The sequence below is a fragment of the Lynx rufus genome, unplaced genomic scaffold (genome assembly GCF_022079265.1).
Source record: "Lynx rufus isolate CCGP_SWC_20201006 ecotype Redwood Valley unplaced genomic scaffold, mLynRuf1.p SCAF_6, whole genome shotgun sequence".
Lineage (NCBI taxonomy): Eukaryota > Metazoa > Chordata > Mammalia > Carnivora > Felidae > Lynx > Lynx rufus.
The window spans coordinates 112327507-112344565 of record NW_025814878.1 but is presented as its reverse complement, the minus strand read 5'-3'; the positions used below and the strand labels follow the sequence as shown (position 1 = coordinate 112344565).

General features: G+C 52.0%; 1 protein-coding gene across 2 annotated transcripts in view; it reads left to right on the top strand.

The window, feature by feature from the left end:
• The window catches only part of ZNF76 (zinc finger protein 76), a 33466-nt gene extending 18140 nt beyond the window's left edge, over positions 1 to 15326 (top strand). Inside the window, exons 2-14 of one of the 2 annotated variants that reach the window (XM_047102618.1) lie at positions 739 to 907; positions 5687 to 5767; positions 5882 to 5959; positions 7378 to 7577; positions 9640 to 9756; positions 10099 to 10174; positions 10702 to 10827; positions 10929 to 11108; positions 11899 to 12132; positions 12226 to 12389; positions 13083 to 13247; positions 13771 to 13884; positions 14449 to 15326. In XM_047102618.1, the coding sequence (XP_046958574.1) occupies positions 835 to 907; positions 5687 to 5767; positions 5882 to 5959; positions 7378 to 7577; positions 9640 to 9756; positions 10099 to 10174; positions 10702 to 10827; positions 10929 to 11108; positions 11899 to 12132; positions 12226 to 12389; positions 13083 to 13247; positions 13771 to 13884; positions 14449 to 14553 (1713 nt within the window). In that variant the 5' untranslated portion in view covers positions 739 to 834 and the 3' untranslated portion in view covers positions 14554 to 15326. Of the gene's footprint in view, positions 1 to 738; positions 908 to 5686; positions 5768 to 5881; positions 5960 to 7377; positions 7578 to 9639; positions 9757 to 10098; positions 10175 to 10701; positions 10828 to 10928; positions 11109 to 11898; positions 12133 to 12225; positions 12390 to 13082; positions 13261 to 13770; positions 13885 to 14448 lie in introns of those variants that run through there. The other variant, XM_047102619.1, reaches the window with a different exon arrangement.
• The last annotated feature ends 1733 nt before the right edge of the window (positions 15327 to 17059 follow it).

The window sequence follows — 17059 nt, the reverse complement described above, 5'->3', positions numbered from 1 at the left end:
TCAGATAGTGGTGTATCGAGATTTTTGAGGGAAAAGGAAGAATCAAGGATGACCCCACGAATTTTGGGTGGGCAGAGATGCCAGGAAGGGGAACAGTTCTGGGGAGCCCATTGTGAGTTCTGTTGGGGACTCATTCTGTTAGTGATGCCTGTGAGATATTCACTGATGATGGCCAGCAAGGCCAGTGGATGGATAGATCTGAGCGTGGGAGAGATGTCGGAATGTGTAGAGAGAATCAGCAGCTTGGGGTTGGCAGCCTGCCTTCAACAGGGCTTCCTTCTGAGGAGAATGAATTTAAAGATGGGTTTTGATTGGACCTGGGTGACTCAGTCAGTTAAGTGTCTGACTTTGGCTCAGGTCATGATCTCACAGTTCGTGAGTTCAAGCCCCACTTTGGGCTCTGCTCTACTGGTGCAGAGCCTGCTTAGGATTCTTGCTCTCTCCTCGCTCTCTGCCCCTCCCCCATTCACTCTTTCCCTCTCTCAAAATAAATAAGTAAACTTCAGAAAGAAAAAAAAAAGTGGGTTTTACAAACAGTTTGGTGTGCTTCTGTTGTGTGCTCAACTTTAAGAATTCTTAAATAGGTATGTTTTGAACCTTCTTCATAAAAAACCGACACGGTTGTATACTTGGAAGAATTCATCTCTTTTTCTTCTTGGCTGGCCTCATCCACTCTTTCCTTGTAGATCCTTGTAGCAGGAGGAAGGTATACAACTCATAATTTGTCCATTTTCTCAGACTTGTGACCCAGAAGGAAATCTCTGACCTCAGCTGTGGCTCTTGGTGCTGGCCAGAAGCCAACTTCATGTCTGAGTATACAAGTAGCAGTTTGCCATGGAGAGCTTGGGGCTGCAGACGGTGACCCTCAGTGATGGGACGACAGCCTATGTCCAGCAAGCTGTCAAAGGTGAGTATTTCCAGGTACCTCAGAATCCTGCTCTTTCCCCCAGCCTCTGGAGAGGAGTGTCCCCTTCTAAGAGTCTTACCCCCACTCTGTCCTCTCACCTGCATGCCACAACTTACTCTGCATGAGAATTTCTTGAGGTAATTGGCAAAAAGGGAACGCTTTAAAATAAAGTGCCATCCAGGCAGGCCAGCCTAGAAAATCAGACTAGCCCAGCTGCAGCAACCAAGACCTCTGGAAGGCAGGATTCCTTACATGTGAAGAGTAGTTCATAAAACCTGTGGAAACGAATGAACACAGTGGTGGTTATAACTTCCTGCTCTTCAAATAATTCCCTGTCCAGTTTCTCAGTACTTTCTAGAAGCAGTTTATTTTATTTCAAGCAAGGTTAGGCACAGAGGGGGACACCCAGTTATAGATCTCATGCCTCAGGCCCCACTCAGCTTTCCAGGAATAAAAATACAGGGTATACCATTGAATTTGAGTTGCAGATAAACGGGAGCCTGGGTGGCTCGGTCATTGAGCGTCTGACTTTGGCTCAGGTCATGATCTCGTGGGTCACTGAGTTCGAGCCCCGTGTGGGACTCTGTGCTGACAGTTCAGAGCCTGGAGCCTGCTTCAGATTCTGTGTCTCCCTCTCTCTCTGCTCCTCCCCCACTTGCACTCTTTGTCTCCCTCTGTCTCTCAAAAATAAATAAAAATATTTAAAAAATAAAATAAAAAATTTGAATTACAGATAAACAATGAATAATTTGGTAGTACAAGTATGTGCCAAATACTGAATGGGATGGATATTTGTAAACATGGGACAGAATACTAAAAATAGTAAAATAGGGGCACCTGGGTGACTCAATTAATTAAGCATCCAACTTCAGCTCAGGCCATGTGGTTTGTGAGTTTGAGCCCCATATCAGGCTCTCTGCTATCAGTGCAGAGCCCGCTTTGGATCCTCTGTCCCCATCCCCTGTTTGCGCATGCTTGCTCTCTCTCTGTCTCAAAAATAAATAAATATTTAAAAATAGTAAAATAATAACACTAAACACTAAAAAAAAAGACTTTATTGTTTATCTGAAATTTGGATTCACCTGAAATTCAATTCTCAAGGAACTGAAAATCAAGGTGGACATGGAGTGAGAACTGACTGTCATTGGAGGGCAGAGCCTATGCACAGTCATGACAGCCTCCTTTCCCACCTGCATTCTCAGGCCCACCAGATGGCCTGCCTTGGACAGCACTGGGCAAACATTGCCTTGTTCCTACCCTTTATTTTGCCTCTTCTAGACTCTGTGATTGGGGGGGGACGCCTGGGTGGCGCAGTCAGTTAAGCATCCAACTCTTGACTTCAGCTCAGGTCATGATCTCATGGTTTGTGATTTCGAGCCCCACGTTGGCTCTGTACTGACAGTAAGGAGTCTGCTTGGGATTGTCTCCCTCTCTCTGTGCCCCTCCCCCACTTGCTCTCGCGCATGCGAGCGCACTCTCTCTCAAAATAAATTTAGACTCTGTGAACATCCTCATGAAGGACTGTCATTACAACATCACCCTCCTTCGTTTCAATACATTGTGAAAGTGTGTTTTAATTTCCAAGTGTACAGATAAATTGTTTGTTAATTTTATTTTAAATTGTCTGCTTCCTGATGACGACAAAGAGGCCCCTTAATCTCATCAGCAAGCTCTTTCCATATGACAATATGGGGGGAAGGGTTGCCTTCTGGAAAGGTTGTTTGTCAAGAACTGTCTGTGATGTGTGGGTCTGGTTGGCTTTGTTTTCTGGAGAGTGGAACTTGTCTGGAATACTTTTTTTTTTAATGTTTATTTTTTAAAGAGAGCACAAGCAGAAAAAGGGCAGAGAGGTGGGGACAGAGGATCTGAAGCAGGCTCTGTGCTCACAGCAGAGAATCTGATGTGGGGCCCGAACTCACGAACTGAGATCATGACCTGAGCCAAAGTTGGACACTTAACCAACTGAGCCACCCAGGTGCTCCTGTAATACCTTTTTTTTGTTTGTTTGTTTAGAGTTTATTTATTTACTTTGAGAGGGAGAGAAAGCACAAGTCGGGGAGGGGCAGAGAAAGAAGAGAGAGAATCCCAAGGCAGGCTCCATGCTGTCAGTGCAGAGCCCAATGTGAGGCTTGAACCCACGAACCATGAAATCATGACCTGAGCCGAAGTCGGATGTTCAATGGACTGAACTACCCAGGTGTGCCTGGAATACTTTTGAAGCCCAAAACTGTGTGTTTGCAGACTTCCCATCACAGATGTTGCCCCTCCGCTGCAGTCTCAGTGGGATGGAAGAACTTAGGAAGTATAGACATGGCTGTGGCTGCTGCACAGACCCAATTATTTCTCGTGACTTGGTCTTCTGCTGTGAATTAATGGTCGAGTGAATGAATAAAAAGCAAGTGGCCGCACTTGGCCTGAGAAAGCCACCCTCTTTTCTTATGTCTGGGTCTCTTTGCCTCCCCCACCTCCCCATTTATAGCTTTCTCCCGTCCCTGTTCTCTGGCTCCTGCACGGTGCTGCAATGTGTGCACGTGTGTGTACGCAGACTCACAGACAACAGATTGCACACTCCTGAGGGTCGCGCTGGCCTTCTGGAGCTGGAACCACACTGTTCTAAAAGGCATCTCTCTCCCTCGTGAGCTCCGCTGAAGCTCTTGACCAGGGTGCTTTCATCTTTGTTGGCAGGCAGCTCCTTCTGAGTCCAGCTTAGGCAGCAGGAAGCCCTGAAATTTTATGAGACTTATCTGTAATTAGGGTAGGCATAAAACGTGTTATTCAGGCCCAACACTTTTGAGGGTGGAAGAGTGTGCTATGAATAAAAATGCACTGAAACCGTTCCAGGCAAACAGGAACATATGGTCACCTCTCCATAATGGGATATGAGGTGGGATGTGAACTGCTCTCCCTGCCCCTAGCTCTCCCCATTGTTGTCTCTGGTATGAGAGGTGATTCTAGGTTGAAACCTTTTCTCCGATAACTTTCCTCAACCTTTTGTCTCCTGCCTTGAAGCAATAGCCACTGTACTAGCAGAAGTTCTGCTAATGCTCTCAGAACCCCAAGTGTGGTGCCCTTGCCACAACAGATAAAGTGTTAGATGCGGGTAAGCCCATGGCTTCCTGGTGGGAGGGAAGTGGGGGATCCCACTCCCTCACCCTAACTGCCTTTCTCCTACTTCTTACCTTTGTCTCTGCCTTACCTGCCTTTGGCTGGCTTGTAGAACTATTGGTTATAGACCTGAGAAGACTCAGTGTGGAGGCAACTTTGGGGATTCTTCTGACGGGGGAGGCAGCAGAGAGTTGGGCCAGAAGCAGCTGCCTCGTCCTTTTCCCACATAATAAGAACTCAAATTCCTAAACCTGAAGCTCGGGAAGAAAGGAATAAGCAAACCACTTGGCATGAACTCTTCCCTCTCCCTTCCTCCCTTTCTCACTCTTTCCCCCTCATCCCCTTGGAAATTCACTGGACGTGAGGAGAGGCCTAATTCTACTTCTAAACAGAAGAGCCCGTTGCTCTTAGAGGTGCTCCCCAGTAAGCATCTGAGATAACAGATGGGAAATATCTCAGGAACTCTGGAGTCTTGTTACATTCTATACTGCTTGCTGGTTGCCTTAGGTGAGTCGGGTTTGTTTTTCTTTTTATAAGAAAATTGAAAGGAAAGTGTCAGAGGTCAGGGCGCCTGGGTGGCTCAGTCAGTTACTCATCCAACTCTTGTTCTCAGGGTGGTGAGTTCAAGCCCTACACTGGGCTCCGCACTGGGTGCGAAGCCTACTTGAGAAAAGAAGAAAAAATGTCAGAGGTGAATGAAGGAGACATTCCCCACAGCAGCAATGGAATAAGACCTAGAGGATACGCAGTAGCATGACAGCTGCATTCACACATAAGCTCCCTGTTGCTTTATTTTCTATTCCTTCAAAAATGCAGATTGGGTTTATGATGATAAAAACAGACTTACTGAGGGCTGACCATGCTCCTGTCACTGTCTTCTACTCATTAACTCATTTAACCCTCACAGCAACCCAGTGAAGACACAGTTTTTAATCCTCATTTGAAGAGAAGGAAACTAAGGCACAGAGGGGTTAAATAAACTGTCTAAGAACACACAGCTATTAAGCTGTTAAGAGGCAAAGCTGAAATTCAAACCCAGGAGGCCTGGACAGTTCCAGAGCCATTTGCTTTTTTTCTTTTTACTTTCTTTTTTTTTATTTATTTTGAGAAAGAGAGTGCATGCAGGTAAGCACGCATTATCAGTGCAGAGCCCTACTTGGGGCTCGAACCCACGAACCAGGAGATCATGACCTGAGCCGAAACCAAGAGTTGGATGCTTGACCGACTGAGCCATCCAGGCGCCCCCAAAGCCTCTTGCTTTTAACCACTAAGCTATACTGCCTTATTAGAAGGTCTAGTTCTGGGCATGGTGCCACAGTGGCAGACGAGGAATGTATTTTTCAGGGCATTCTTTGTTCTCTACATCAGTCTCAGAAACTTACTACTAGATTGGAAGTCCCCACTTCACCGGGCATGGATAGAATAATAAATGAAGTTGCTCCTCCTTGAGTGAGAAGAAAGGATTCTGTTGGAAGCTGTTAGGTTCCTCGTGGTGAGATGTCTTCATGTGTAGTACCTCTGGGGCCCAGGCCCAGGGAGGCAGGGAGCAGGGGACATGTCACCTGTGCTTAGACAGGCAGACTGTACCTCAAGCAGGACTCTTCTAGAAGCAGGCAGGTGTCCCTCCCACCTCTTTGGGGCCTAATCTGCTTCTCTCCATTTCCACCTTCACAGGAGAGAAGCTGCTTGAAGGGCAGGTGATCCAGCTCGAGGATGGGACCACTGCATACATTCACCAAGTGACGGTGCAGAAAGGTGAGAGCACGCCAAAGCACCTCTGCCGGATGGAGGGAGGCCAGGCAGCCCCCACTGAGGGACCCTTCCCAGGCACCAAGCTCCAGAGAAAGGCAAGCATTGCTCTCATTACAGAACCTCTTTCCTTTGAGGATGGACAACCTGTGCAGCTGGAAGATGGCAGCATGGCCTACATACACCGCACACCCAAAGGTGGGGTCACAGTCACCGTGAGTGGCAGGAAGGGAGGGTGGCATAATTGGCAGAGGTTGGGGCATAGACATGGGAGCTATAGTCCTAAACTCACCTGGATTAGCTGTCTCGCCTACCCTCCCTGGTCTCGCTTACCTTCCCTGGTCCAGACTATATCAGCGGCTGTTTCTGCCTCCAGGAAACTGAGCCTTGGGGCTCAATAGCATGGGCCTCAATGGCAGCTTTAGCTCTAGCACAGCCACAAAGTCTTAGGGCTTTAAACAGGACCCAAGGACATGATCTAAGACCAAGAATAAAAACTTAACTGACATTTAAGACTGAAGCCTCTGGGGCGCCTGAGTGGCTCAGTCGGTTAAGCGTCCAACTTCGGCTCAGGTCATGATCTCACTGTTGGTGAGTTCGAGCCCCGCATCAGGCTCTGTGCTGACAGCTTGGGGTCTGGAGCCCACTTCAGATTCTGTGTCTCCCTCTGTCTGTCCCTCTGCCACTTGCACTCTGTCTCTCGCTCTGTCTCAAAAATAAATATTAAAAAAAAAAAAAAAAAAGACTGAAGCCTCTAAGGTAATGAGGAATAACGGTTTATTCCTTCTACAAGTAGTTTCTTGAGCAAGTACTGCATGCCAGGCATGGTGCTAGGTGTGGAGTGTACAAGAGAGGACAAAGGCAGACACAGTCCCTGCTCTTCTAGAGTCTAGTGGAGGAAACAGAAGTGAGACATGCTGTCACCAATGAACAGATCATCCCAAGTGGAGATCCAGCTCAGGGAGGGCTTCTCTGAGGAAGTGATGCTTGGGCTGAGAGCTAAAGGGTAGACTTAGCTGGGGGAAGAGGGATGGCAGGGAGGGTTCTGTACTCCCAAGAGAAGGAAGGAACAGCGTGTGAGGTTCAGAGATGGGAGAAGGAAGAATGTCATGTTTGAAGGAACTGCTGAAGGCCAGAAGGTAGGGGAGGGGAGTGGGTAAGATGAGAGAGGCAGGGGCCAGTGCACTGGGCCTTGAGTGTCAAGATAAGGGCTTTATTGTTGGTCTTTATCCTGAGACCAGTGGGAAGTGGTTGAACCATCTGATAACACGATCTCATATGTGTCCTGCAGAGATCCCTCTGGATGCTGTGCTGCCTGGAGGGAATTAGAGGAGGTGATGTTAGGAGGTTCTTAGGGTCATTTAGGCCAAGATGATGATGGTCCCCTCAGGTCCTCATGGAGCTTGTGAGTTCCCAGTCAGTGCCCCATAGGAGACCTTGTCCTCAGGAGAGGTGGCCCCAGAAGGAGGGCCAGCCAGAGTGAATCACCAAGGTGAAGGACCAGGAGATGCTGAAACCTTCCTTGGTATATGTACCTCTCGTTACCTTAAAGCCAGGGTCCCAGCTGTATCTCTTGCCCTTGTGCAGCATCTGGGCTAACCGCGTGTTCCCTGCAGAGGGCTATGACCCCAGTGCCCTGGAGGCCGTCCAGCTGGAAGACGGCTCCACTGCCTACATTCATCACCCTGTGGCTGTGCCGTCAGACAGCGCCATCCTGGCCGTGCAGACAGAGGTGGGCTTGGAGGACCTGGCCGCAGAGGACGATGAGGGCTTCAGCGCAGACACAGTGGTGGCCCTGGAGCAGTATGCCAGCAAGGTGAGCTCACAAAGCCTGATGCTGCTCATCAGCTCCCTTGGCCAAAACTGCCACCACCCTAGGGGACGAGGGCCATCCTGTGCTTGGGCATGGCCTGAGCTACCCCCTTTGTCCCTCCACCCTGCCTCCCCGACTCATCTCTCACATCACCATCCAGGGTGTGCATAACATGGGGCCACCAACAGCTGTTGACACTTGCCCTGGCTTATGATGCTTCTGCAGAGGGAAGGCGGCTGTAAGAATTGGTGCCATCTGTATAGTGGCAATTTAGACCCAGCTTCACTTTTGCTGTTGTAATAATCCTCTGTACTGAGAATGCCCTTGCCAGTGACTTTTAATAGTTTTCCAGGCCACTGAGGTCAGATGTTCTGGTATTTATTCCTTCTCTGCAACTCACTTAGCCATTTGGAAAAATAACCTCAGTAGGCAACGACAAGGGCAGATGCAACAGAGCACCTGAGCTTCTTGGAACACAAGGCCCACACAGTAGCTTAGCTGTGAGGGAAAAGGATCTTGGCTCTCCCAGTGTCAACAGTCAGCGCTCTCTCCGTGGGAGCTAGGGTCCTACCCATGGGGGAAGAGGGCACAGAGATCTCTGAGCATGCCAAACTGGAGTGCAGCCTCACTAGGATAAGCTGTAGAGCCTCAGGGTGGACACAGTGGGGCTCCCTGGAGCACTAGTGTTACCCAAAGACTGGGGTGAGTTGTTTTTATAATAAAACTATGTGGCTGTGTTAAAGGAGAAGAAATTCTCTTGTCTTTTCAAAATGAAGCACAAAAGTTTAGAGCGGACCACTTAGGGCTATGCCCACTCCTGCCACCGTTCCCTGTGGTGTATTTTAGAAGCCATATTTGAGACTTGCTGCTGTTAGAGAGACAACTGGGCTTTGAGTCATGAGCCCTGAGATCCATGCTGGCTCTGCCTCTGCCTAGTCTAACCTTGAGCAAGTCATTCCACTCCTAGGCCTCAGCTCGTTCCTCTGGGAGGATGAGATAGAGCTAGATGACTTCAGAGGTCACTTCCAACCCTGAAGTTCCTTGATTCCCTTGAGAGCAAGTGAGACATGGGAAATCCAAACACCTGAGTGGGTTAGCCCGCCAAGCAGGCCTGGCTGCCTGTGACACTCCCCCCACCACTTACCAGCTGCTTAAGTGTCCATGAAATTTTGTCAGCTGCTTGACCTCCAGACCTGGAGCTGACTAGACAGACCTTGCCATGAATTTGGCCTCACCCATCTGCCCCCTACTCCCCGTAACTTCCAGAGTTCTGTTTCGGGTGCTCCCGGGAAGGCCAAAGTGTCCCAGAAACAAATACTAAGGGACAGTCCCTACAGGATCTGGCCCAGGAAAGCAGAAGAGCAGTGAGGGCTCCCTGAGGCCCGAGGCTGGTGTGAAGCAGGTGGCTTTAGCAATGTTCCCAGTAGACATGACAGAGAAGGACTTGCCCATCAGCTGGGGGCTATAGTTAGAGCTTAGACTTCTGGCGAGGACCTGCAGGCCCCTGCCTTGGCCTGCCCTGGGCACTTCTGCAGCTTGCTGCTTATGGTCACCTCACTCTGGTGAGCCCAGGTGAGTTCATCCCCACAGCAGGCCCCTTGTGAATGCCCGTTCTGAGCACAGGTTTCCCACTGGGAGGGAGGGGTCTCCTCCCATCGGAGGATAACACTGTCCAGAGCTGTGGCCTCTGAAGTGTGTGTGGCCAAAAGTGGGGGCTGCTGAATCTCAGCCTCGCTCGGGGGTGGCTGAAAGGCCACCTTAACCTAGCTGTCTAGGGGATGCCCTTTCTTCCATAGCTGTCATGCCCCTGTGACATTTAGCCCTCCCTCTATCTATTAGAGATGGGTGGTGACTTCACATGCCAACCCTGTTTGTTCTGTAGGGTGCTTCATTGTGTATTTCCTGTCTGTCTGGATCTGTCATCCCAGGTTGCCCTTCTCCCTCTGGCAGGTTTAACCCTATTTATTGGGTTATGAGCTGTCAGCTGGGCCCTATATCCTACCTCTTCCCTCTCATCATTGAAGAGAGAGAATACATACAGGAACCTCAAGATTTTTTTCCTCAGGTTCTGCATGACAGCCAGGCTCCCCATAACGGCAAAGGACAGCAGGTTGGGGACAGAGCATTCCGCTGTGGCTACAAGGGCTGTGGGCGTCTCTACACCACTGCTCATCACTTAAAGGTAAGGTTGTCACACACAGCTTTCAGCCTTGCTGTTCCCCCCTGCCCCACCCAGGCTGTAATTTCACCTTCCTGTGTTAACTAGAACGAGTCCTTGCTCTCGAGTTTCTCACTGGCTACTGGAAGGAAGGTATGAGTGTACAGAAATGTCAGCCCAGGGGCCTATGACACACATGTGCAGGAAGGAAGAGAATCAGAGAGTGCCCTCTGGAGGAGGTGGCCTCTCAGCTAAAGAGGCAAAGTAAAGGTAGTGGCCAGTACTGATGCTCTGAGCCCTAAAGAAAACCAAAGAGCATATTCCTACTCTCGTCCCTCTGAATCCCATGGTTGCTTGTCCCCACAGGTGCATGAAAGAGCTCACACGGGTGACCGTCCGTACAGGTGTGATTTCCCCAGCTGCGGAAAGGCCTTTGCCACAGGTAACTTACCTGGAAGAAGACTAAAGGTGGCCTGCTTCCCGTTGAGGACAGAGAGTTCTAGATTCGCTTTGGGAATTTCCTGCCTTCCTGGAGAGACTGCTGTCAGAGCACTCTGTCTTGTAGGGTGCCGTCTCTGGAAGAAACCCGGTTATGGAAGTGAGAGGCAGCATAAGCCAGGCCAGCCAAAGGAGCCTGGGGGCTTGGTAGAGAGACCCCCGCCTCTTGCATCAGCTGTGGGGTATTTGGTCCATTGCATCTCTCCGGCCTTCGTTTCCCCTCTGAAACCTTTAGCCGTAGCTCTCAGACCCTTGTTCTAGACTGGCACTGGCTCCCCTGAAGAGGAAAGTGTGGGCTTTTCTAGCCTCTCTTATGTGCCCAGGCTGGGTTGGGAGAGAGGTCGACATAGGCTTCTTGTGCCTGAGGAGGGCTGGAGCAGACCTTAAGGTGGAGAACCTCTGAATTAGGATAATGAGGGGGATGAGGCCCCACAGAGCCTCTTCTCATCCCTCCCTCCCACATGTGGACAGGATATGGGCTGAAGAGCCATGTGCGCACCCACACTGGTGAGAAGCCATATAAGTGCCCAGAGGAGTTGTGCAGCAAGGCCTTCAAGACCTCAGGAGACCTGCAGAAGCACGTCCGGACCCACACTGGTAGGCTGGGCCCTGCCCTGTTCACATTTGGACCTGGAGCTCCTCACTCTGGCACAACCTCCCTTCCTGAGCGGTCCCCCTCACCCACCCCATTTCCACAGGTGAACGCCCATTCCGATGCCCCTTTGAGGGCTGTGGCCGCTCCTTCACCACATCAAATATCCGCAAGGTACATGTGCGCACCCACACAGGCGAGCGGCCCTACACCTGCCCCGAGCCCCACTGTGGCCGGGGCTTCACCAGCGCCACCAACTACAAGAATCACGTGCGCATCCACACAGGTGGGCCAGCTGGCATGCGAGAAGCACCCCCTCTGAGGCCCCAGCCCCCTCAACCACAGGCTTTCTGACCTGAGAAATGGTCTCGGCTCCTAGCCCAGAGCCCTTCTGCTGGCCAGTCCAGGCTGGCCCGTGGGCGGGGAGAGGGGGTTCTGTGGTTCCGGCCATATCTCCAGAACCACGGCCTCACTTGAAGTGAGCGGTTCCTCCCTGGTTAAGTCCAACATACAGCTAGCTCTCTCAGCTCCCTGCCTGCTCCCCACATCTGAGCTCTTGGGGAAAGGCCAGGGTCAGTCGTGAGGGGGGAAAAGCAGAGTGAAATGTCACCCTACCTCCTCACCGCCTCCGCTGTCCATATGACTCCTGTGTATCCTCACCCTCCCCAGTGTCACATCCCTCATCCAGCCTTCTGTGTCACCTCTCGGCCATATGTGTCCCCTCACTTTCCCATCACACCTGATAACATCGGTTACCCCCATCTCCTGCCTCTTCTGTTGACAGCCTTCAACTTTCCAAGCCCCCAGCGGCCCCCGCCAGTGCCTTCACTCACCCAGCCTTCCCTCATCTCCCCATTTTCTCCCTACCTCATCTCTGGGCTCAGTGGTCCCACACTTCTGTCCCCTCTGTGTTCCACTGGCCATTATCTCCAGCTGTGTCTTTTCAGAGTCCTGGGTGTCAGTCCCTGTCCCTCCTTCTGGCTCCCGCTCCACCAGCCCTGTTTCCCCCTCCCATCCCCTTAGTTTTCCCCTTGCCAGCCCCAGTTCCCACCCCCCTCACAGCTCAGTGTCCCCAGGGGAGAAGCCATACGTTTGCACGGTACCAGGCTGCGGGAAGCGCTTCACCGAGTACTCGAGCCTGTATAAGCACCATGTGGTGCACACACACTGCAAGCCCTACACCTGCAGCACCTGCGGCAAGACGTACCGGCAGACCTCCACCCTGGCCATGCACAAGCGCAGCGCCCACGGCGAGCTGGAGGCCACGGAGGAGAGCGAGCAGGCCCTTTATGAGCAACAGCAGCTCGAGGGTGAGGGGTGTGGATAGGAGGTGAGAGTGGGGACAAGCCAGGCCTCCCGCGGCCACCGGGTGGCAAATGTAAGCCTGGGCTTTCCTCTCCTAGCCGCGTGTGCAGCCGAGGAGAGCCTGCCACCCAAACGACCGCGCATAGCTTACCTTTCGGAGGTGAAAGAAGAAGGTGATGCCATCCCAGCCCAAGTGGCCATGGTGACCGAGGAGGACGGGGCCCCCCAGGTGGCTCTGATCACTCAGGATGGTGCCCAGCAGGTACAGGCCCTGGGGTAGGAGTGCGGTGGGCCGCTCTGGTTGGTACTCTCTCTCTCTCTCTCTCTCTCTCTCTGGGGAGTCCCGAAGTTCTGACAGCCCCATCTCTACCCAGTTTCTCTTTTTAGCCTTGTGGATCTCAGGGAGCTGAGGCTGAGGGTAGCCAGTCTTGTAAGCCAGCCTCTTCTCCTCATGCTTTCACCTCAACCTCGGGAACTTTGAGAGCGCAGTTACTAGCTTCCCCTTTACATGGAGGCTGACAGGTCCTGATCATCTGAGTGAGACACTTGGATATCCTTCTCAAGAGAAGCATGTTGATGTGGGGGCCAGATCATGGCTTGGGGTCTGGAAGCTAGAGTTTCTAGCCAGCAGTATAACATGACCCTTGTCAGCACCCTCACTGTCAAGTGCACTTCTGTCTTTTGGAGTTGACATGAGGATTAAATTGGGTCGAGACCCCAAACTGCATGGAGCAGAGCCCCAAGGCAAAGTGGTGGTAAATAGAAGTGGCCAGCTTTTTGCAACCTGAGACCTGTTTTACTCGCTTGTCCCTGTCCCCCTACACCTCTATAACTTGAAGCTAATTGGCTAGCTTATTGGTGAGCTACCCTTGTCTGGGAGAGCAGGTATGTCCACCTAGGGGCTTTCACAGAACCTTCCGCTGCACTGCCAGCTCATCTTCCTTCCTGTCGGCAGGTCAGCCTGTCCCCGGAAGACCTGCAGGCCCTGGGGAGCGCTATCAGCATGGTGACCCAGCACAGCAGCACCACCCTCACCATACCCAGTGAGGACGATGACCTTGCCACATCTGGCACACATACGGTCACCATGGTCAGCGCTGATGGCACGCAGACGCAGCCCGTATGACCAGGCGGTTTGCTTGGGGTTTCTTGTTCTCTTGTCCTTCCTTTGTGTGGGGTGGGCGTTACGGTGCAGGCTGACTTAGTCATGCCTTCTTTACAGGACCAAGACTCCCCCCGCGGCTCCTCTGGGCCATCAGCAACTCTCCTCTTGAAAAGCGTTTCACGGGGGGTCATGAGACAGTTTCTAAATCTTGATCTACTTCTAATTTGCTTGGCTTTGCTATCATGGGCAAGTCACTTTTCCATGGACCAGTCCATTTCCAAATGAGGGGATTAAATGATCTTTGGGCCTTTGACAGCTCTAACCTTCTATGATTCAAAAATCCCTAAATTAAGTTGCCTCTAAGAGAAAAATACCATCTCACTAAGCTCTGAGCCCTGTGCTAATTAATCTGACCTATAGTGGTTTTATCCATCCCTTTCTGGCTTGTTCCTAGCCACCTTGCTTAAGACATTTTTATTTGGATTGGGGGAGGGAGAGTAATGTAGGTGGGTTAGGAAAACCTTCTTTTATATTTCAGGTTACAATCATTACCTCTGGGGCTGTGGTGGCCGAAGACTCTAGTGTAGCATCCCTTCATCACCAACAGGTGGCACTGTTGGCCACAGCCAACGGAACGCACATTGCGGTGCAGGTGGGTGTAGAGGTCCAATACCCTGAGAAAGGAATAAGGATGGGAGGGAAATGAATGAGGTGGAGATGTTGAAGAGAAGGGCATTCGGCTCAAAAAGAGCTCATTTCAGAAGACAAATCCCTTTCTGCCTGCATCCACACACCTGTCTCAGGCTCTTTCTTGACTGAAGCAGAGTGGTAAAGCCCCCTCTGGCCTTTAGAATAATTTCGATGGCAACACACGTGGTCGTCTAAACCCCTTGTCTCTCCGTGTGTCTGTTTCTTCATCAGGAAAACGAGTGGGGCTAACGTAGATGATGACTAAGGTCCCCTCCAGCCAGTCATTCCCTTCTGTGATCAGGCCCAACTCTCTGACCATGGACCATTCTGTGGCTCCCTGGCCACGCTTAGCCTGCTAGGACTCTAGTCAGTGAACTTCCTGTTAATTGGGGCCCTACTAACTGCTCAGGATGTGGCACTGAGTGGATGGAGGGGATTCAGAAAAGTAGACCACATACTGATGAGCACTGGACTGTAGTGGGGAGTGTCTCATTCTCTCCTTCCTTCTCCACCCCCTTCTCCACAGCTGGAGGAGCAGCAGACCTTAGAGGAGGCCATCAGTGTGGCCACCGCTGCCATGCAGCAAGGGGCCGTGACCCTGGAGGCTACAGAGCCCGAGAACGGCTGCTGAGTCCCAGGGGGCTGGGTCCCACACCGTGTTGGAGGAGGTGCCATGCCACACAGGCATCCTTGCTTCCAAGAGCCCGGGCTGTGGCTGACACATAGAAGGTGGCCACATAGGTCTCCAGGGTGAGAAGGCGACAGGAAAACAGCCTCACTGAAGGGTCCAGGGGCCCTGCCCAAGAGGAAGACCGAACAGCTGGAATCGGGGGAGTATGTCATCCTCAGGAGCTAAAGAGGACGAGCTGGTCACCAGGCTGCACTGGGGCATCTTCCCCTCAGAATCAGCTGGGTGCCCACCCTCCTTCCTCCAGAGAACAACCTTCCTGCCCTCAGTCCACTCCCCTTCTCAGGTGGCAACTGGGTCTGCTGTGGGGACTGGTCCTCTATTCTGACTGGTCACTGCCCACCAGGGGAAGGGGCAGACAGCTCTTCAGCCCAGTAGGGGCAGAGCAGGCTCAGCCCTGCTCCTCCCAGCAATAACCACCTCCCTGGAGGACTGCCAAGATGCCTGGCCATTTGGCAGCAGGGATTTCCTGCCATCATAGTCAGAATTGCTCAGGGGCCTGTGGCTGGAGAAAAGGTGCCCAGCCCCACCCGCCCCCAGTTGCCCCCTGTCCTCTCTGTGGCAGAGAGGCAGGGAGTTAGCCCTGTACATACTGGGGATTGGGTTTCATTTGTTTGGTTTGGTTTTTTAAAATTCCATTTTGATAATTTTTTTTCCTGCTCTGGTTGGTGGTGGCAAATGGGTGAATGAGTATTTAATAAAGTTCCAAGTTTCCACCTGGGTCCCTCCCTCCCTCCTTTCAGCTTCGGTCTCTGGTTCCAGGACTGGTCAAATCAGGCTCTTAGCCCTGTATCCCTGGCACAACCCCACTGAGCCTCGGTGCCAGACCTCTGGGTCTGGCTCACCAGGGGCACAGGTGGGAGGAAGCCCGGGTGTAAGAAAAGCCCTGAACAGCTATCAGTGACTTTCTGCCCACAAAGGAGCAGGTAGGCTGCAGGGGGCCAAACAGGACCAGTGGGACCACTGCTTCCAGGCTCTGGTTGGATCTCAGGCATCAGGATGGTTGACTGGAGGAATTCTGTTTTTTCATACCTTAACTCATGTACTGGAGAGCCCTTCCATGCCTAGCCACCTCCACATCCACACACTGCATATGGTCAGCTGCTCCAAGTGGGCAAAGTACCACGTTGGAGTGGGGGTAGGAGGTGCCTTTGCCAAGGCTAGTGAAGGTCTCTCATGACTCATCTGCTCTAGTGCTGAAGTCCCAGTTCTGGGGATGCCCACTGAGGTGTCTGGGATTGTGCTGTGGAATCCCAAAGGCATAACTGGACCCTAGTGAAAAGTGTGTGGGAGGACCAGATCAGCCCTGGTGAGAAGGGAGGGATGCAGAGGAAGAGATCTGATGGAAAGAACTTTTTGGGTTTGACTCTCCTACATGGGAGCATTGCAGGGACTGGGGGTGCCTCTTCTCTCTCCACGGTGATAGATGTGCCCAAGTCCCTTCCTGCCACTTGAGAATGGAACTCTCTCCCCCAGCCCAGGAATCATCCTCTCCTGGGACGTCTAGCAAGTTTCCTTTTACTCTTGTTACTGGCTTTTTGGAAGCAGAGGCACGCCCCCAGGAAGAGGGGTGTCTCAGTTATCTGAGCAGACTTCTTCAACATCCATGATTGCTGTTCTTGGAGGGAGCATGTCCCAGCCCTCACAGGCATTGGATCTAAAGAAAGGGAGGCATTGATGTGGAGGGCCCTGAATCCCAAGCCTCCTGCCGCCAGTAGCCTTGAAGCCGGCCCCCCCCACAAGGCTCACCCCCATGTGCTTCAGAAATGCTGCGGTCTTCAAGGCCAGTGGGCCCCAGAGTGGGCAGTGCTCTGAGCTGAGGCCTTTGAGAGCCTAAGCGTAGAGGATGGGGAGGCAACAAGTCACGTGCCAAGTCCGCCTGACCTGGAGAGGTGCCCTGGCCCAATTCCTCCGCCAACTTTGTATTGTTGCCTTTGTTTTCTTCCGCCTGGGAGGAGCCCCACCACCACAATGTTAGATGGCCCTAAAAGATCTGCTTTATCCAGGGCCTGCTCTGCCTCACATCCATCCCCAGACTTTACAACTCTGTGAGGTGGGTATTTTTACTGCTTTACTATGAGGAAACTGGTCAAGGAGGTTAAGTAATTCATCCAAGGCCTCCTGTCTGGTAAGTGTGGAATTGAGACAGGATATCCCCTAATGCCACCCTTCTACAGTCAGGAGGGTGGACTTGCTTTTTCCCCTCAGCAAGCTGCCTCTGGGAGCGCAGGAAGCCCCAGAAGGTTGTGAGGCTGAGGAGGCTTCTAAAGGGCCTCACGCCTAGGGAGCTGCACTGAACAGAACCAGGGCTCTGGCCTTCCAGGGTCTGGTGCCGAGGTCCCACACAGGGAGTGGGGCCACTGAGCGCTGCAAGAGCAACAGGCTGGTTCCTGCCAGCATGGGGAGCCCCATGCAAGCAGGCAGGTGGAGCTCTTGCTCCGCGCCATGG